Below are 22,595 nucleotides of genomic sequence, written 5' to 3' on the forward strand. Positions count from 1 at the left end.
TTGGTTAATCATATTCCCATTAGCATTCCTGCATAGGATAGCTGCAAGATGATAGGACTTCGAGTCAAAGAGGTTTGAGTTTGGATTCTGACTCTTGACACGTCAGCCTTTATGAGACCACTCTGAGCCTCGGTTTCTACATCAGTAAAATGGGGTTGATAATAAAACATACCTCACAATAAGGTATAAGTAAAGAACTGTGGAAACCCCAAAGTGATGTAGAAACATGAACTATCATTTAATGATGACACTCTCATTTTTCACAGTTTCTCCATTGCTTGTGGCAACCTTATCCAAAAAAAAAATTAGACATCAATAGCAGGATTCTTAACCACCACAAATTGAAAAGAGTAGTTGAGTCAAGAGGACTTGGGTTCAGAGTGGCTGTGGGACCCTGGGCAAAGCCTTAACAACTTTTTATTTTTTAAAAACCCTTGTACTTCGGTGTATTGTCTCATAGGTGGAAGATTGGTAAGGGTGGGCAATGGGGGTCAAGTGACTTGCCCAGGGTCACACAGCTGGGAAGCGTCTGAGGCTGGATTTGAACCTAGGACCTCCTGTCTCTAGGCCTGACTCTCACTCCACTGAGCTACCCAGCTGCCCCCCTTAACAACTTTTTGAACACATTAAGTTGCAGAGAATGTCTGAATCTGAAATAGTAGAAAGCATTTCTTTAATCAGGTTTTCCTTACAGCAAAGAAATTCCACATCCAGTTCTTATCCCTAGCTAAACTTAAGCATCATTTCAAGATACTCAAAAGAGGTGAAATATGGCCAATTTTGTTCTTTTTTTTCCCCTCTGAAAGCCAATGTTATAAAATCATTTTGTCTCCCTCTAACTTACATACTAATTCTTCTTTTAAGAAAAAAAGCACTTAAGGAGACTATGTAACATATTACTAAAAGCGAAATCATTTAAATATTTATAATTTCTATGATTGGGAAGTTAAGACAAGCTATTTAGTGGAAGAAGAAACTCATTTTGAACCAACCAGCCAGGCAATGAAGAATCCATTCCCTCCATCCCCACCACGAAACTGTTATGGCACGTGTAAGTGAATAAGGTAAAGCTGAACCCCAAAGCTATTATATTTATTTTTAAAAACGTGAGAACTTATGACGACTGCTGAAATTAATACTTCCCCCTTTTACTATTATAATGATTTGCAGTTGTCGTTGTTCAGTAGTTAGAGTCGTGTCCAACTCTTTGTGTACCCCATGACTGGGGTTTTCTTTGCAAATATACTGGAGTAGTTTGCCATTTCCTTCTCCAGCTCATTTTACATTTGAAAAAAATGAGGCAAACAGGGTTTAAGCAACTTGTCCAGGGTTATACCACTAGTATGTGACTGAGACCAAATTTGAACTCAGAAAGATGAATCTTCCTAACCTCAGACTGATGCTCTATCCACTTCATCACCTACCAGTTAACTTAACAGTTAGCATTTATTTAATATTTTTAGGTTTGCAAAGGACTTTACATGTTAATTCATCCTGCTCACAATAATTCTATTACTATCCTCATTTTACAGATGGGAAAACTGAGGCTGGGAGAGACTAAATGACTTGCCCAAGATGTCACACAGCTAGTAAGTTTCTGAGGGAGGATTTGAACTCAAGATTTCCTGATTCCATGTCTAAAACAGTCAACAGTATTAAAAAAAAATCCATCTAGCAATCAGAATACTTTTTCTCCCACTTTGGCACTGAGTATAAATTTTTCCTAGGCTCTAGGAAAGCATATCTAATTAGAATCTATTCCTCATACTTGCTGCATTTAAACCTTGCTTATAGTTGGTTTTATTGTTGCTTTCAACTTTTGAAAATCGGTAAATAGCTGTAGAAGGCAGCATTTCAGTCAGGAATTTGTTATCACTTAAAAGGTTTCATAATAACAACACATTTGGTATTTGGTGAGAATAAATGTGAGATATAGTAAAACTCCTCAATAGAGCATAAGGACCATTAAGAAAACATGAAGACCTGCCCCAACTCTTGCAATAAAAATCATAGTACGGTCGAATTTTTAAGCCTGAAGAGAGCCTTTGAGAGCACCCAGGCCACCAGCTCCCTTTACCCACAGAGCTGAAGAAGCTTATTTCCAAACCTGTGAAGAAGCATATTATATACACTACTATTCTTAGGAAAATTGCAAAGTTAGTCAAGCTTCTAGATTGGGGAAACAAATTGGCTTTTTGACTCCCTCTTAGCAGTAGTAGAAAAGAGAAGGTAAAATTGGTTAAACAAACGCACCATTTAACTGGGACTTGGAGGGCATTTGATGTTATTAACACCATTTATTATGGTAGGTGTAATTGAGATCTTGGAATCAACCTCATTTCCCCCCAAAGGAACGGAATAGAAGACAGAGAGCCAGACAAACAGATAGATAGGTAGATAAACAGACAGACATAGAGTGTTATACCTATATTTATCTATCTACTTTTTATATTATAGTTCCAGCCTCAAATTTTCTCTCCTCTAGCTCTCTGAACATACCCTATTGTTAACAATGCACTCTAACTAGTCTTTCCTATACTCTGTAAAGCTAAAATGAGTGTTCATAAATTACTCTTTCTCCATTATGTCTAAAACAAAATCACTGATCACATTTTATTGACAACTTAATAGCTGAATAAGAATGCTTTAAATGGACATTTGTGCTATTTACATCCTAATTTTTTAAAAATAAAATATACCTAGATTGTAGCGAATATGCCTTATTTTTTCCCTATATGGTTGAGATATCTAACTAGTATAAAGTGAAAATTCTAAAATAGTTTTTAGTGAAAAATAAGTAATTCAAAACATGTCAAAATATCATCACCCATTGAGTTGCAGTATAAAATTTGTGACGAAAGCAAACCAGATTAAGAAGAAAACTATTTCATATTGATAATGTGGGAGATTATCTTAAAATAAATGAGGTTTGAAAAAGTCTTCTAAAGCAATAAACTAGCATTTTGCAAAATAATCCCTATTAAAAATTTAAAAGGAAATGAAATATTTTTTCAGCATCATTTTGGCCAGGTCTACTATATACAAGATGGGAGGCAACAGAGCCAACACAAATGGCTTCCAAGTGAACTGTAGTCAAACCAGCCAGCTTCAGCTCCAGATAGAGAGCACAGAACTAATTTCTCCCATCACTGTTTTATCAGCTACTTTGATCCCAACTGCTGTTTAGGATCACCATGGCTGACTTAAAGTTCCAAGTTGGAGTGGTTCTAGAAGATGGAGATGGCAAAAAGCATGGAACACAAAGCACAGAGCTTGAAATGATTGCAGAGCAAATGGCAGGGAATGATGGGGAAGCTAGGGAGCTACAGAAAAATGGGACAAACAGGGACATTAGTGGGATTTACGTTATATGCATATTTTGTTAAAAGCCCTGGCATTAGGGATTAAATAATAAAATTGCTAGGCAAAAGCTTTAAAAAAATTAAATAGCAGTGGCAGTGGGGGTGGGGGGGGGAAGGGAGTGGCGCTAGATGATTCAGAGGAAAGAGTGTCAAGCCAAGAGATGAGGGGTCCTCTGGTCATATCTGGTCTACTGTTTGACTCTGGGAAAGCCACTTAATCCTATTTGCTAGCCCTTATCACTTTTCTACTTGGAACCAATAGTTAACATCGATTCTAAGGCAGACGTTAAGTTTAAAAAAAATAACTGAATGAAATATTTTACCTTAAATTCTATAATTAAGACATTGAATTTATTGCTCTCTCAAAGTCACAAAGAATTAATGTTTTAAAAGTAAAAGGGAAGGGTGGCTAGGTCACTCAGTGGACAAAGAGCTAGGTCTGGAGATAGGAAGTCCTAGATTCAAATTTGTTCTGAGACATTTCTTACCTGTGTGCCTCTAGGAAAGTCACTTAACCCAAACTGCCTATTCCTTAGCATTCTTCTGCCTTGGAACCAATATTTAGTACCAATTCTAAACAGAAGTTTTTGTCTGTTTGTTTTTTTTAAGAAACAGAAAGGGGAAGGGTGGGGAAACCAAACACTGAAAAAATTATCCAAATAATATGAGTGCCAGGATATTTCATAATTATATAAATTATCTCTAAAAAGCCCAAAGAAAAGATGAAAGGCTTTTTTTTCCTCACTATATGTGAAAGTGTAGTTTAGGAATTACCTGAGCACAGGAAATGCATTTTTACATCTTTGCATACCCCAGTGTTCAGTACACTGGGCAAATAGTAGGTAATTAATAAATGCTTATTCAAAAAACAAATGAATGAATAAATGGCGAAATATATCTTTAAGCAAAGACAAGAATGGAAAATTTAAGGAACTTCCATAAGATACAAATATAATCAGGAAAGTGCCACAAAGCACTCATGAGCTCACTTTGACTTTGCTCTCCTGTCTCCCCTGACCCAGGAGAGTTGCAGTATCTAATGGCCATCCTAAAGCCAATGCCCTTTCCTCAGAGCTGTTGGAGGTTCCTCGAAACAAATGCATATGTTATCAGAGACGTCTCCATTGCTAACAAGGATATCATGCTTTTTATTTTTTTAAAAAAGTTGACTTCCAGATATTTCTCATTAGATTTATTTCCAAGCCTTAGATACACTGGCTGACTACCTATTCTAAATGTCAACGGATTTATCTCGCTGGAAGAAACCGAGAGATTCACTTCTTCAAAGAGACAACTTTCAACAGCTGACAGAATGATAAAGGCATAAATAAAGATTTGTGTAAGGACAGGGTCAATGTAAGGTCAAATTCTAACTATGTTCCTCTGGTAGTTTTTTGACAAACTTATGGATGAGGAATGCTTTATGTTAGCAAGAGGAAAAACAGCAACACCACCACCAACAACAAAACATCAATACCATACAACTAGGGTCAAGGATACAATCCAAATTCTGGCATTAGAAGCAACATATAAAATTAACTTAAGAGAATGATTCAGAAACACTGTTGCTGTGGCCTCTCTACCCAGGAGGAAGATTTAAGTGTTGAAGCATTCAGCAGCAGGATGTTATTGGTGCAGCTTGGAGCTGACAAAGTCAAGACAGACACAGATTAGAGATAGGGGGCCCAGAGAACAAGTCAATACATCATTACTGTCCCTGTTACAAGAAATGACACAGGCTCTGGGTTCTCTATCATGACCCTAAATTAGAAATTCAACTACAAGTGACTATATCTTTTCCTTTTAAAGTCCTGATCCTAAGATGCTGTTCAGATTTTGAGAGAAAATTTTCTTACAATTTACTCTTTAATAAAAAAAAAAGGATATTTTATTGGACAACATAAAAAAATCCATTCTAAATTTAAATAACTTTAAATAATTCCTCTCAGTTTCCAAACTATCAAATAACCAGATTATCAAACATTTTGAATTAACTCACTAAATTAAAATACTAATCTGGAAAAAAAATGTATCGTGCAAATAAGATGCAAGTGTAAGATATAAAAGAATATTTTGTTAATTTACCATGTCCTGAAAATAATCTATTTTTAGTGAAAAAGCATTGCTCTGATAATTGCATCCACTCTAATGTAATGTAGCTTCATATGCAGGCTTAACATGTATTTTAATAGTTACAGCACATGTTAATTATCCATTAGAGGAAAAGTCAAAAGAAGATAAGTTCAAATTATTCTTATGAGGTATGTACTCTCCACGTCATCATTTTGGGTTGATCTAATCACTAATGGGAAAAATGATTTACGGTTACTATCAATTTATAAGAAATGAGGAAATTCAATTTTATGTCACTCTCTTCTAACAAGATATCGGAGAAACTTTTCCTCCTTCTAAGCAGACATGGAAGAAGACTATGCCTGGGACTTCAAAACTCAAGAACATTTATGCCTGGCAATGCACATTAACTCTGCCAAATCTCTTGAGACTCCCTAACACACATTTCCCTCAACCACTGGCGCCAAGAAGTTAAAAGGTCTGCATGTAGATTGTAATCAATTCAAAAGTCAGGTAGGAAAGCACAAAGCTAACAGGTATCAAGCTTTAAATTTATGAACTCTTTTATTTTTAGCAAAGAACAACTAAACTGACATATCATGATAAAACATATCATGGACAAAGCCTTATCATGGTTTTTTTTTAAAGTGACATTTACAATATCTATCATATCACTGTTTTCATGTAAAAATACCCCAAGTGAGATTTTAAAATACCACTCTAGCCCACTGACTTATGACAGTACTAATTCATTCTTGCACTGTACAGACATTTTTAGAGGACCTACTAAGTGTAGACTGTTTAAATATAGCTAGTAAAAAAGGAGGAGGGACAAGACAGAGAAGGGAAAAAGAAGAGGAAGAGGCAAAGAAGAAAGATGGGCAGTTAGGTGGCTCAGGGGATAGAGAGCCAGGTCTGGAGATGGGGGTCTTGGGTTCAAATCTGTGTAACCCTGAACAAATCACTTAACCCAATTACCAACATTTTCTAATCTTGTGCCTTAGAATTGATATTCAGTATTGATTTAAAGATGATGAAAAGGGTTTAAAAAAAAAGAAAAAAGAATAAAACTCAATAGGTTGACTCAAATGGAAGCATATTTTGAAATATGCTATTTGAAATAAATTACTAAAAAAAAAGTATTTACCAATAAACAAGTATTCTTACCTTGGGCAGGATCTGGTGGGCCAAATTCTAGAGAGTATCGTAAAATGAAATTGTTGTTCCACACATAAAGTTGATTATCTCGTGGATTGTAATCTACTGCAGCAATGTATTGGTACTGGTTGGGAAAGGGAACATCAACATATTCCCCTCTGTTTAATCTAGTATTATAAATATAATCAATTGCATTTTTGCCCGTTTCACTTTCGTTGTCCTGATAGACTGACCGAACAACATAGAGGACTCCACAGATCATAAAAGCGTTGGAGGCAGCACGTTTATCATAAATGGTCTCCCAAGTCGCTTCAAATCGAAGAGTATATGGATTCAATTGGCTAATCACTATCATTCCATTGTTCTGCTCAGTGGCATAAATAACCCACAGACCATTTTCATCGACGGCTAAGTCGATATCAGTCTTCCCTCCCCATCGATAGGGAGAAGTATCGTGGTAGTTAGCGTAGTTTATAATTGCCTCTCCACTTTTAATTCTAGTCCTCAAGTCAAATTTCACGATGTTTCTTGTTCTTTCTTTATTAAAAAACACAGCGCCGTCGTAGACAACAAATCCAGTACCATCCACTCGATTGGGGAGTTTGTACGTCGTCGTTTGGCGGCTGTTTTGGAAGTCCTCCAAAGAAGCATATTCTATCAAGGTGTCCGTACGATATGGCGTCCATGGCATGAAATAAATTTTATCTGCAGCCTGAAGAGGGTCTTTGCACCAAGCACCTGCTTTTTGTTCAGCCTCATATATACATGGCGAATCCACAATTGCTTTCAACGTCCCAGGACAAACAAAAACTAACAGTCACAGAGAGAAGACAAGAATTGACACAAAGTTAAAAAAAGATAACAAACAAAAGGTACAAAAATTGTAAGCTATAATGACTATGAACCAGGAAGGAAAGATTTATTTCAGAAGCATGAAATTAGAGCTTATTTTTTTTAATTGATGCAAGTATCATCCACCTTTCTAAAAGTGACCATGATCAATGTATCAACATAGAAAGTGGATTGGGACAATTTTCACAGTTCAAACCAAAGCTTAATGGCATTCTTAATTAAGTTGAAATTATTTGTGTTTTTTTACTTTTGCTCTTTAATCTTGGGCTTTAGCAATTTATGCATCAAAGGCTTTTAGCTACTGTCTAGCAATATAGGAAGTATTTCATTTTGAGTCCAGACTCCTCACCTCCCCCCCACCAACCTCCTCTCAAGTCCCCAAAGCAATATTCCCAAATAAAACAAATAAAGGGAGGGAGGGAAAAAAACTCACAACTCAAGTGAAGGTTGTTTCAAAATGTAAGGAGAAAGGTTTAAAACAAAGGGACCTCGATTTATAAAAACAAAAATAAAAATAAAACACAAGGATACTGAAAATGCAATTAAGAAGAGTGTACATAACCAAAGCAGTGAAAGAAACAGAGCAGGAAACCCTGTAACCATGGCATGCTATGGAGAGGGTTCTGGAAGCCAGGCAAGATGGCACATTAATAACAAATAAGTACCCAAGGGTGTGAGAAAAAGAGAGGTACAGTATGAAGAGAGACAGAGAAGGTTCCTTCCCACCCCTACCCCTAAGGACTTCAGAAACTGGAGCCCACCACCTGCTTTAGCAGCCAAATTTTTATTGCAAACAGTCGACTTCCCTGGGAGGTGCACTTATGAGATCCTGCTGATTAGTAATCGAGAGTGTTGTGGGGGGAGGGGAGTGAGGAGGTGAACATCCATAAGGCACATAACAAGGAGCTGGGGTTTGGACTGTATTCGGTTATTTACCTTTTTGCTCCACTTCTATTTTAAGCATCAGGAAGAAAAAAAATAAAAAAAAAAGAGTGCAAGGAGAAAAGAAAAAAGATTAACATAAATTGACTATTAGTCTTAAGACTGAATTAGTAATAGATGCTAAATATAGGGAGAATAAGAGCTGTACTACTTTGGATAAAGAGAAACAGACAACAGGAAAACCTAGCAGGAGAAAGATTCTAAAGTTACATAAATGAACATGGATCAATCATTTTAGTAGATTAAAGAGGCAATACAGATATGTTGGCATGTTGCTTCACTTAGCGTACCTAAATAAATAATGAAAGCTTTCACTAATGCATGGTATACATACTCTCCCCTCCCCAAAGTCACTCAATAATCTCACCAAGTCCTATTTTATATAGGCATGCATTACCCAGCTTCTCTCTCTCTCTCTCTCTTTCTCTCTCTCTCTCTCTCTCTCTCTCTCTCTCTCTCTCTCTCTCGTGCATGCACACATACACACATATACACAGACACAGATTTAGCTTTATTTTTTCCACTTTAGCCTATCACCCTTAAGTTCATCCAACAATGATTTCTTTTTTAAAAGTGAGAGAAAGAGTAGGAGATTGTTGGCCAATTCATTAAAAAATAAAATATTCTGATTGTTCAGTTCACATTTTTGTAAATATTGATAAGGCCACATTTTTATCCAAGCATAATTACATTTGATGATGTGAACTTGTGGGTTAAAATAAGTGGTTAATTTCCCTTATTTTTCAGATCTTCTACTCTGTTAAAATTCTATTCAATTTTATTCCCTCCCCCACCCTCTTTAAGCTTTTTTACCCTGAAGTCCTTAATAAACTATATATAATCTAAATCTAATAATTAAAAACTAAGCTTATAAAAATTGTAAGCAAAATACATACAAGAGAAAAGCAAGCACAGTAGGCAAGGAAAAAAAGGAAGAAAGAAAGTATTGGTTAGCTTATTCAGACATTCTCTTATCATCATTATCAAATTTACCACATATTAGCAGGCTAGCATGCAGAAACAGTCATACAGAGCATTCAAAGCAAATTCCCCCCGCCCCAACTCTACAGACTCCATAAAAGGAAATGCTTCCATAAAACAAACCTGATTAATAGTTACATGACATGAGCAATCCCCCTCCACCTATGCCCACCCCCCACATACCACCCCACCCCCAAATTTAAAAGGATTATATTATTACATAAACGAAGTTACCTAAGAATTCAGTTGCTGAAGAGTCTCCTCATAATTATCAGCAATAAAAAACTATTACACATTATTAGGAGACTTTGAAGTATGTTGCCCGAGTTTCATAAAACCACCAGAGGAATGGGATTGTTAAAGTCTTTTTTTTTGATAACAGCAGTAGCCAACTCAACAGGCATTACCCTATTGTATTGACAGCATGAGCGCTCCAAGCTTAGGCTGGATTTATTTTGAATGCTACACGCTGACTGGCTTTTGTTTTTTGTTGCTACTGCTGCTGGTGGTAGTTTGCTTTTTTTTTTTTTTTTTTGAGGAGGGGAAAGGGGAGAAAGTTTCATGTAGAAACAGTTTTAGCCAAACAAGTAATTCCTCACCCCCTCCAGCTCTGCTAGAGTCAACAAGTTTAGTTTCTTAGGCACTCAGTATATACCAGGCACATTGGGTACCATCAGGTAACACACTTATTTCTCTATAATTTGTCAGTCTGGATTTATTGGAGTAAAAATTCAGTTTGGAGCTCTGCAATTCCTACTTAATGACTTGCAGAGGATTCCTTTTGTGCACATAATGCATGAACTTATTCCTCGATGCAGAGTGATATTGTACCTGCTTAGAATCAATAACAGTAGGGGAATTCCAGAATGACAAGGATAACAAATCTTTAGACTGCTATACAGCGATCTATGATTTGGGATGATAGATGTTTATAGTCAATAACCAATAACCAAAATAAAATATAGTCGATAAACAAATGTTACAAATTCCATTAACTATGAATGGAGAGTAAAATATTTTCATGTACATATATGAATACATTCACACATATATGTGAATATATAATTTGCCTAAATTGCATTAAAGGTTTAAGTAGAAATGTAAAAATTAACACTTTATGCTTGTGTTAATTGAAACAAGCTGACTTTTGGTATTCAGAATCTTAATATACTGTACAGAAAAGGGTAAAGAAATCGAGAAGGGAGATTTTGTGACTGAATATTAAGTATTATTTTTTGTCCTGATAAAAACTGAGCAGCAACATCCAAACTTTAAAGACAACTGGATAACATTTGGAGAATCATTTCAGATAAATATTTTTAAATGTTTAAAATTTCAACCCACATTCAAGCTTTTCAGAGGCCTAATAAGAATAAGCAGGTTAATCCAGCCTTATATGTTATGTGTATTTATATCTACATACACGTGTCAAAATTCTAGCATCATCTCCCCAGTTAAAGACAATTTCCAGGCTCCTCTCACAAAGAGAGGAGCATAATTAATGACATTGGCTTTCTTTCCCCAAGTGCCTAATATCAATAGTTACTCGTCCTAAAAAGGCTGGTTTAATTAGTGTACAAAAATCAGCCAAGTCCATTTGTACGTCTGTAGAACAAACAAATATACATTACCTACCATTGTCAATAAAGGATTGCATGTATAAGCAGGAAAAGAATTGGCCTCAGAGAAACTAAGGCAATACATCTGCATCACAAAGGTGTGTGTGCAGGTGTATGTACATATATGTAAACAGACTGCATCTCCAGGACACAAAATGCATGTCATGCTGAATGCTTTTGGACTTTGGTCTACTTGTTATTTTTTCTCACCATAGGACCTTTGTAGCAATACTATATGGTGTGATTTTTTTTTTATGATGAGATAATTAGAAATAAAGTCATATACAGAAAAAAATGATTCATGAAACCTTGTTGGGCATAACGGGGTTAAAATGCCATCTGGAGGCTTCATTTCTCAAGACTTGATAGCTTGTCTTATTTTTTCAGGGGAATATGTGAAAGAATAGGGCAAACTCTCCTACCTGCAGAGATGATCAAGTCTTGTGTGTATCTGTGTATGTGGTTTTAATTATATGTGAGATGTTCAGCTTTTAAATGGAATGCATATAATGAGCCTTTCTGTGCACATTTAGTACTTCAAGCCTACATATATGCACCCTGTTCAGTCATTACACATGAGGTACTCAGATATTACATATAACATGTAGATGTGTGCATCTCTGTGCATATTTAAGGACTGAAACCAGACTAAACCCTTAGTATTGCTAATGGTTCCTGTTGAATTCATTCATATCTAAAAAATTGCCATGAATACTGAAATTATTTGGCATTAAATATAGAAGAAGAAAAACACATTTTAGGATTTGTAAGTTCCTGGAGGATTTGTTTTGAATAGTTACTGGCATAGTGCCACGTGACAAAAGATATAAAACAAATGTTATTTAATGATGACATCATTTCCATCCAATCAGTAAACTGTAGAAAAAGGCATGCAAATTCGACTTGAGCATGGAGGAGAAACATAATGGAAGAGGAAAATATGACAGGCAGAGCTAAAAAAGAGCAGCAGATAGAGGACAGATAATAGAGAACGTGATAAATGGCAACATTTTTTTTTAAATGTAGCATGGGGAGAAGGGAGAGAAGGATGACAGAAATCATGGCTTTGGAAATGCTTAAGAATGATCTTAAAAGAGTCATCTAACAGGTAGATTTTTTTTCAGCCCTATGAAAAAGTGGTACAAATAAAAACTGTGTGGCACCACTACATAGTACAATTCTACTTTCTTAATGTGTCATTAGGAGGGAAAGAAAAAGCCACAGACCCATTGCTGCCTCGTGCCAACATCTAGGAAATGAACATGAACTGAATTACCAGTAAAGAGAACAAATAACTTTTCTGAATATGGTTCTGTGTTAAAAGTTTAGAGCTCACACACAATGGACTAGACTTCTGAACAGCTGAAAAGGTAAAAATTTCTGAAAGTTAGAATGACCAGGAGACTTCCAAACTTTTCCCCCTCTCAAACAGCATGAGAAATTACTGAAGTCTGAAAATAATATGTGCATAATACTGTGCTTGGTCTATGGTCTGGGTTACAGGGACTGGCTCCAGGGAGACACAACTCTTGGCAGCTCTGACTCATTCCATTGTTAGGGTCAGGACGTGTATCCCTTTTTTAATTGGAGGATTGAAACCATGCTAAATTCAAGTAAAAGCGACTTTATGGAACAGAATAAATCTGGTTAGCTCCAAACAACACAGTTCCTCTAGTGGCAAGAAGAGAATGATTATATAAGCCACCAATATTACACACAGGGGGAATGGAACTAAAGATCAGTGCTCACAGTAGGCTTCCAATCCTACAAATGGTACAGGGGAAAAAAAGGAAAACGCACACAGAAAAGCATCCATTTCACAGTAACACGGGAATACACAGCAAGAATGAAACAAAAAGATGATCTGTGTTTGGCCTTTAACTGATACTCCATAATCCTAAATCAATTTAACAGTAGAAAAGTACTTTGGAGGGAGGACTTCAAAGTTTTTTCCTTTTTAAACATGTTAAAAGAATAACCACTATCATGGGCATTTTGAACGTGATGAGTCTCATGCCAGAATTCAACTCTTTTAGTTTCTAAGGCTGTGATAAATGCTATGATTTCAACATATACCCTGATCAGATTTTCTACATGAGGAAAAGATGTTGATAGCTGGATGACTATTGACAAAGAATTCTGGCTTCCAATAGTATATTGGCTGATGGGTCATGCAGCCACTTGTCCCTTTAAAAATGGCAGGAGGTAATTACAGAAAGTGACCCAAAATGGTGTCACAAAAAATAGGTGTGACAAACTTAAGCTTTCAAGAGGAGCCAAAGGGTACAGCTAAATGGGGGTTGGATAAATAAAAGAAGATTTCAAAATATAAATTCTGGTTATTAGAAATATGAAGAATTCATTTTCTTATGCTGCTGTTGATTCCTACTTATAATTTTCATTATATATATATATATGTGTGTGTGTGTGTGTGTGTGTGTGTATATATGGACTTTGTTAAGATGCTGCTAACAACAGACGCCTTTCCACAATTTTATTCAATGTATTTCATTTATATTGATTTTTGCTTAGTGGCATGGACAAATCTGCTGTTGAACTGGGCAAAAGAAAAACTCACTCAACAAAAATGAGCAACCAAGGAAGTATTTCCTCAATGGTGACTTTCACCATGTACCAAAGTAACCACAGCAGCAGGTAGTCTTTCAAGGGACTCACGATTAAAATTGAAGTCAATTCCTTCTTTAGAAAGCTGTGAGCCAAACCAATTTGTCAGCAACTGGTATTGGGCAGAAGTACAAATTTCTATCTGGCCTATTGAATAGCTAATTCAAGTTTGTTTTCTGGAAAAACACTAGCCTTAAAAGCCAAACACTTAAGAACACAGACAGACACTTGGCCAGCGTCACATTATGGCTTCCTTCCACACTTGGTGAAGCTAATTGGAGGCCCTAGTCTGTAAGTGCTCTGCATGCAAAATGGTTCTGTAGGCCATAAACGTATGCTTCTCTTGCATGGAGTTGTGTTCCAGCATCAATTGGAAAGGTTAGAGGAAGTGAACAAGAACAAAACATTTATACTTACTATAAGGGACACATTCATATTGGACTTCAAGGTATTTATATGTTCCAGGACAAGGGTCAGGAAACACATCTGACCCAGTAACTACTATGCATTGTGTTCGATTGTTACACCTGTAACGGGGGAAAGGGGGAAGAGAAAAATTAGTTAATTTAAACTGAGATTTTCATATGTAATTCACTATCATCTTAATGAATCAACCAGTATTAGGTCAACCGAAGTTCAAAAATCAAGTGTATCAAGAAAGCATAATTTAATTCCTGGCTATTTAATTTTGCAATATATCTGAATCTAGACTTTATTACAGATTATAGTACAATTCACTATAAGGTGGAAGTAATTGATCTTGCATGAAGCAATAGTCATGTTTATTAAAATTTTATTTCTCTACCATTCAGTTATTCAAAATATACTATCAAGTGTTAAAAAAAAAACAATAGAAGCATAATCTTTTAACCATGAACTGAGAAAGGAAAAGAGGTAGGGAGGGAGAGAGAGAGAGACAGAGAGAAAGAGACAGACAGAGAGACAGACAGAGGCAGAGAGAGAAAGAGAGAGAGAAAGAGACAGACAGAGACAGGGAGAGACAGACAGACAGAGACAGGGAGAGACAGAGAGAGAGAGAGAGAGAGAGAGAGAGAGAGAGAGAGAGAGAGACCAACCGAATATGCTTAGAAATTAAAACAGAAAAACCTAGCCGGTATTCCTGAAGGCACTGTCAGCAAACAAGAAGAAAATAATCAGTGGAGACAATTCTAAGAATTTGCCAATAACTTACTAGGTTTATAAGCAGATAGTTTCATGAGACATATATGTGAAATTATTTGTTCATGGTCATAAAGCTAGTAAATGTCAGAGGCAAGATTTGAACCTTGGTCCTGCTGTCTATAAGTCCAACACTCTTATTTACTGGCCAAATTGCCCATAAAAGGGAAAGAAATACAGTCATAAAAGCAATGGTTTAGCCTTTGGCAACTTGCCAAATAATTTCTCTACTATGGGCATTTTTCACACTCTTGAAGACAAAATCATAGGCCAATGTGAAATATACCCTGTATAAATGTTCTTCTCCAAACATAATGCTAAGATTAATAAATTATTTTGTATAAATTGGCGCAATGAAAGGACACAGATGAGATTATGATTTAATAATTCTCTGGAATAGTCTATCTTGTTATGACAAATTAAAATGCTATATTTTGATAATGATGATGAACCTCTTTCAGATATATATAATATATATCTTTAAAAATCTCCCTATAAGTTAGAATAGACTGAATATGTCTTGACTGAGAAAAATGATACATATTCAATATTTGTACATTACTTTCTCAACATCTTTTTTAGTCATCTACATCAATGTTATATATTTCTGGAAGGAGTCATAAGACAAAGTTTAGGTTCTCCAGAATTGAAATATAACAGATTAGGAAATTAAAGTCCCGAAAATTAACTAAGGTCCTTTGGGCTAGTTAGTAGTAGAGCCAAGAATCAAAATCAAATCCTCAGAATGATTAGGTAGTTCACTGCTAAATTGTTGGCTTCAGAAAATGAAACTAATAGCCTCATCTATTAGGAGGTGGAAGGTATTGTGTAGGTCAAGTCCAAATCCTCTCATTTTACAGATGAGGAAAGTGAATCTCAGAGAGGTTAAATAACTTGCCCAAGGTCAATACTAAGTGGATTATTCAGAATCTGTTTATTTGGTTTTGTTTGGCACCATCAGAAGTGGGCAAGCACTGAGAAGAGAAGGAAGAAACATTTATTACTGAAAAATCAAACAGATAATTTTTTTTTGGACAGAGAACAGAAGGGGGTATGACCTTTGTAATAATTGGACTGCAGTCTCAAATCAGATTTGTCTTGGCTCCTTGGAAAGATTACAAAATCTGAATTAGCTTTTAGATTTTAATATGACAAAATGTAAAAGAGTAATACAGGTCAAAGTGTAATACAATGACCTTGAAGAGGAAGTCTTGTACTGTATCTGAATTATATTATAATGAATATTACTCAAATAAGATCAAAACTATTAATGACCATTTTATTTTGATTAAATTATGCCTTCTCCTAAATACACCACTGGTATAGTAATTTTGAGCACATGGATAACATGAATGTAATAACGCCTGAGCTTATTTGAAATGACTTTTTAAAAAAAATTACTACAGTTAATTATCTGCTTCTACTTTTTTTTCTTTGAAAAAGAAAAGTGTTGTATAAGTGAAGTAAGGAAGTGCGGATCCTGGTAAAAAATTTGTATTCTGTCATTTTATATAGCAGCCAGATCCCGTGTTTTGAAGTTCCACTATAGCCCAATACACAATACTGACTGAAGAAAGTATACACACAGCTCTGTAATGTTACACATACACATTCTAGCCAAAAAGAGAGGCAATGCCAAATTTACATAAAAACTTCCATTATAAGATTATTCATCCACTTTATGCTACTAATCTAGAACATCATAGAATCATAAATTTAGAGCAAGTTGGGACCCCAGAGTTCATCTAGTCTAACTCTTCTCTGTTTCTCTCCTGCCAACTTATTTTTCCCCTTAAATAGATGAAGGAACTGAGCAATTCAGAAAGAGATGATATGACTTGCCTAAGCACACTCTGGTAAAGCAAGTGGAAAAGGTCAAATTTGAATAGATTCTCTGACCCCATCCTTAGAATGCCTCACATTTACTTTGAGTTGTTTTTCTTACTTGAGGAAACACATTTGTGCTTGTGGTTCCATATACTTGCAGGTGCCCTCAATGATCTAATTCTAAGACACATGTTAATGAAATAAAAGTTAGATTTATGAGTAAAGAGAAGAAAGTAAAACATGATCTTTTTGATCATGGGTAATGTGTTCATACCCATTACCTGGCTGCGTATTTTAAACATCTAGAAATAGCATGCCTAATCTATTATTACTGGACTTGTGATTTCATTAGGATGGGGATCTCCCAGTAAGGAAGCTCCATCAAACAATGCAGATTATCACCTGCTCCACTACATGAAGTCTAGATGGTTACCTGGGCCACTGAAAGAATAATTATATTTCCCAAAGTCTCCCCCACAGCCAGTGTCAGAGAAAAGACTTTAAGCCGTTTCATCCAAACTCTGTAACCATCTTTTTTATACACTATATCATGGCATTTTTTGAACTATAGTAATATAACTCCTTATTCTTCCTAATTTTTTAGGTAAATGTATCTTATAAATGTAAAAATAAATATTTCTATGCAAAATGTATGAGAATGAGTGTGTGTTAGAAGTAAGGGAAAGAGAGACTAGGGAAGTTGCGAAATCCATGAACATTTCTTAAAAGAAAAAAATGAGTCACTAGTTTCTTGAAATTCTTAGAAATCTTTGTTAATCACTAGATTTTTCCATCTAACTCAAATTTTAAAATACCATAAAAGTAAAAGGTATTCTTATTATCAGAATTTATTAATTAACTGTAGTGAAGAGAGTGATATAGAGAGGTAGAGAAAAAATCAATTGGAATCACTTTCTCATAATATTACTAATATTGCTGGCTTCTTTCAGAAAAGTTTTCAAGGAAGCGGGAGGAGGAAAAGATTATTTCCAACAAAGACCAAAAAAAGGACACTTCCATTTTGGTTTGGGAACTGAGCACCTTCAGCCTACAGGGGAGGAAGTGGTGAAATCTGGTGAAACAACATAGATTAACTCAGAAATAAGAGCCTGTCCAGCTTAAGAAGCTAAGTGGGGAAGCCTTGTTGGTTACTATAATTACTCTCCCTATCCCTCAACTCCTACCCACTAGATTATTTGACACCAGATCAAAGAAGTCCCAGACAGCTTGTAGAATCCCATTTTAAGACAGAGAACTAAGAACTGGCATCATCTCCCATCTCCAGCACCTTCTGAGGCTCAAGTGAGCTGTAAAGAATCTTTCAATAAATCCATTAAGTCATACAAATGTTATGCACAGGAATAGAGACCTGTACTCAATTCATCATTTCCTTAACAAAGGGAGATCCTCATTGAAAAAAGTTTTCCTATCAGTGCAGATTGACACCTTCTCCTACAACTTAATGTCTTAAAAAAAAAGTTGCCTAAAAACCCTGAGAGATTAAGTGACTTTTCCTACATGTGTTGTTGAGTGTAGTTCAGTCTTGCCTAACTCTTCACAACCCCATTTGGGGATTTCTAGGCAAAGATACTGAAGTGGTTTGGCATTTTCTTCTCCAGGTCATTTACAGATGAGGAAACTGAGGTAAACAAGGTTATGTGACTTGCTCAGCGTCATACTGCTAGTTTATTGAGGCCAAATGTGAACTCAGGAAGATGAGTACTCCTGACTCCAGACTTGGAACTCTACCCCCACTGCAACACCTAGCTGACTTTTCCATTATTATCCTTTGCATTTTAAGAAAAATATGTCACTAACTCAGCCATGTAACTATAAGTAAACGTGGAATAGGCAGCCTTGGGATGAAGTGAGTTTCCCCTTACTGAAAGTCTTGAAGTAATGGCTGGATGATTATTTAATAGGAATGATGTAAAATTGGTGCTTTTTAGGTGCTAGTTGGACAGCTCTGAAGTCCTTTCTCATGGCCAAGACTATACATCAAATAGGCAAGTAAAAAGAAGTAGTATTTTTTAGGGGAAATATGCTCTATTTGGGATATTTTGATTTTGTCATAGATATAGAGAAGTCATGTTTAAATTTACTTAGACAAAGTCAATAATCTTTACATGGAAACAGAATATTTGTCAGTTAACTACTCTTTTTTGAGTATCCACATATTCTCTCTAATTAAAGAGAAAAAAATCTTACAAAAGGGAAAAATTAATATTTTTAAATCACCTCATATAATAAGATGCATTTTGATTAAAAAGTAATAATATAATTCAAAAAATTAAACTAAGGAATTCATTATAAGGAATTCCAATTGGGCTATTATTAATCTAAGCATATAAATAATATCAAGATATCCACAAGAAGAAAATAGTATTTTAAAGTAAATTATTCTTATATGACTTAAAACAATAAAACGTCTGTGTGACCAAATAGATCTGAATTCTATATGGGCCCCTCACTTTATGAACCCATGATACCAGAAATAGAACTACTTCCAATTTCATAAAAAACCCAAAAACATTTTATACTATTAGGGAAAAAATTCTCTAACAATTAACCTGAAATTTTCTTAACCAATGCAATTATTTCTGTGCAAAAATATTGTGAGTTTGGTCCATATAAATCTTTCCAACTAAAGACACAATTAATCTGAGATATGGCCATTTCCTGGAATTTGAATTTCCTAGAATATAAACATTAAGACATTTAATTATGCCTGGTTTTTGTTAAATCTAAACTACCTCCTCCTACTTTTAAGGTACCTTCAATCTCTGATAAATCAATTTTTTTAAATCAGTAATACACAGAAAGAATTTAATGTCCACCTTTGAGGATTTTCCCCTATTATTGTATTATATCTGTTACAATAATATTTTGACTTTATTCCTTGCTACATGTTAAATATGAGAAGAAGGATGGCAAAGGGGATAGAGAGTTGAACCAGAACCAGGACAGCTTTGGTTCAAACCCCTCCTGACACATAATTACCCAATGATGGGATCCTCTGAAAGTTAAAGCACCTGTCAGTGTACTTAGTCAGGAATATAAACCTCAAGAAGGAACAAGGGCCACTAATAAGTATATAAGGACCCCGATGGGACATATCAGCTGAGAAAACCTGATAAAAACACTTACCTAAGTTTTATTGCATTTTTAGTTATCTTTAATATTTTCCAATAACATTTTAATCTGATTCTTGCCATACTCAGAGAATAGCCTACAGTGCACGTATTGGGCATTTGTGCTCTAAGATGAGAAGTTACAGAGAAGTTGCTGAAGTTACAAAATGATTAAAAAGAGTTCCCAAACCAATGAAATCACAAGTCTAGTCTCTGTTGTCCATATATTGAATAAATAACACATGTGGCTTAAAAATGAAATGTCAGGTTAAAACAAAGTTATTTCTGTATGATATGTTAATCTATCATCATCCTAGTAAGAGACAAGTATCATTTAACATCTGAAAAATGAAGATACAATAGGGAAAAAAAAACAACATCACAACCAACAAGAAAATGATCATAAATTGCAAAGATCTCCTTATGAATTCTGCCACGTGCAATGATAACACTTCTCTAAAAAGGAAAAAAAAAGCAAATTTTACTCTCATCTTATAGGTCAAAGAGCCCTGCTTATTTCACATGCTATATAAATTGTCACACTTTGCTACTCATTTTTACAATTCCCCCCCCCCCACTTCATCTAAAGTGAGAAATTCCCATTCAGAAATAAGGCCAGTTGATTCTGTCTTCTCAAGAGAGGATAGAAAAAAATCTTGAAAAAGAATACCTTCAAGTAACAGTCTAATTAGCTTCTGAAATACAAAGGGGAAAAGAAAAACAATAAATCCAGCACATTTCCAGGAATAAAGTTAATTCTAAAAGCCTTTAAGATATTGAGCTGGTATATGTCCAGAACTTACATGAGAAAAAGGACCTTAAAAATCTTTAAAACATTATGGCAAATGGCACTCATTCAAGCAGTCCAACGACTATTTATTAATTTATTGTCTATTATGTCACGCTAGATGTCATGGAATGGTAGAAGAGAAATAAGGTCTCAATGGGGTGACCTGATCTCAAGGGTCTTTAGGATCATAACTTTAAAACCATGTAGTCCAATGTCCCACCCAACAACCATAATCTCTACAATCTACAGCAGGTAATTATTTAGCTTTTACTTTCTTTCTTTCTTTCTTTATTTACTTTTACTTTTAATAACATATAGTTTGAACATAACAAAATCCAATGTTTTATTTTGCTCTGAACCTGTGAATTCATCAGCACAGACAGAAATCTCGCTCTACCAATGAAGATCAGCAAACTCTTCCATAATTTATAGTTTGAGAGAGAGTTCTCTTGGTCCGAGAAAGGTTAAGTCACTAAACTTGAAGTGACAACGGTCACACAGCTAGTACAGAGTCAGAAGCGCAACTTGAACCCTCAGTTCAGAACTCCAGAAAATCAGGGTATATTATGAGATACAATGGTAACATTTAGAGCACTCAATATTCACAATGACAAAACAAGATTAATTTATTACAAGAAAATAAATACAATTTTTGACAAGACACATAGTAACAGTTGATTTTATGTTCAATAGAAGCATATGAATAATTCAAAAACCATAGTTGTGCACAGATCAAAAGCAATTTTGTGGAAAGTTATCTGTTTTGTTTTTGTCCCTAACCACTGTGAGGGAAATAAAATGCTAAAGCCTGGTTTTTGAACTATTCAAACACTCTCCTTTCTTTATCATTTAAAGTGTAAAAACAAAACAAAATGAGAGTTGTATTTTTACAAACGACAGGTGTCAATTAGTATAATCAGAAAGCAAATTCTTTAAAACTAATTTAATAATTAAATTAGCATGATTAAATCTGTCATATAAGCAGAACTATCTGCTAATCTGGACTGGCTCTTTACATGACAGATAGATAAATGTATGCCCCTCGCCCCCTCCCCAAACAAGAATTTCCACAGATCTGCAAAAATTAAAGTGGCAGAAGGAAAAAAAAATCCTTTTTCATGTGTCATCTTCTCTGTGTTGTGTAAATTTTTCCATGTGCACAGTTTTAAAAGGAGCAGTACTTCTCATGCTAATTTGTTTCCATTGCAACTCTAATCTTGACTTGTACAATGCCCAACAAATTGCTTTTACTCTTCTTTTGATTATCTTATGCTCATTATTACACTTTACCAAGTGCAAAGTATGGAGATGAGATTCTATGTGTAATCTATTGTGTGAGGTGTTTTAATCAATAGTCTTGTTCTGCTGATTAAGCAGGGGCTTGTGTTTTGGCAAGATAACATTAGTTTCTCCAGTCATGCTCCAAAAACCATTGGGAATCTTCAGCAGATCATTAGATATGCTACAATAAAGCTTTGGTACATTCTCTTTTCTTCCTTAAATTACTTCTTCACTGTCCTATCATTCCCCGTCACCGATGGCACTGCATTATTATTATAGCTCCCCTGAAACTCGCACCAGAGCTATGTCTCCAGGCCATAGGACGCCATTTTCAATTGAAGCTTCTGCTTGAAAATATAAATTAAGAAAATTTCATTATCTCCTGCCAGGGGCCATTATTCACCAGTGTTCTATGGAAGATTAAAAATGCAAAATCTACGGACTTGAACAAATACTCTAGCATTCAAATGAAAAGCTCTGCCGATTATGACAGGAACCTAAAACTCAACTACAGCTGAAGTTTGAAGAGTCATCACCAGAATCAATATTGTACTAAACTTGTAGGGGGTAGAGGAATTCTGATCTCCAGGGAGGGTAGTGCCAAGTTTGTGAAAATACATGATTGTCATTAGTGACTGCTGTACTCTGAAACATTTCACTTATAGAAGAATAGTAATCTCAAGTGATAAGGATCAAAGCACTAAAGCTGAGAGGGATCTCAGAAATCAACAAAACTAATCCCTCAATCTTAGAAATGAGGAAACTGAGACTCCAA

At 35.3% G+C, this 22,595-nt stretch overlaps 1 protein-coding gene across 1 annotated transcript in view; it reads right to left on the minus strand.

Moving 5' to 3' along the window:
• ADGRL2 (adhesion G protein-coupled receptor L2) overlaps positions 1-22,595 on the minus strand; it is a 157,477-nt gene that overhangs the window by 18,523 nt on the left and 116,359 nt on the right. The window contains exons 3-5 of the mRNA XM_044674853.1: positions 14,030-14,139; positions 8,382-8,396; positions 6,603-7,403 (exon numbers count right to left, since the gene is read on the minus strand). Of these exons, the coding sequence (XP_044530788.1) occupies positions 6,603-7,403; positions 8,382-8,396; positions 14,030-14,139 (926 nt within the window). The remainder of the gene's footprint in view (positions 1-6,602; positions 7,404-8,381; positions 8,397-14,029; positions 14,140-22,595) is intronic.

The sequence above is a fragment of the Gracilinanus agilis genome, chromosome 4, assembly GCF_016433145.1.
Source record: "Gracilinanus agilis isolate LMUSP501 chromosome 4, AgileGrace, whole genome shotgun sequence".
In the NCBI taxonomy this organism is placed as follows: domain Eukaryota; kingdom Metazoa; phylum Chordata; class Mammalia; order Didelphimorphia; family Didelphidae; genus Gracilinanus; species Gracilinanus agilis.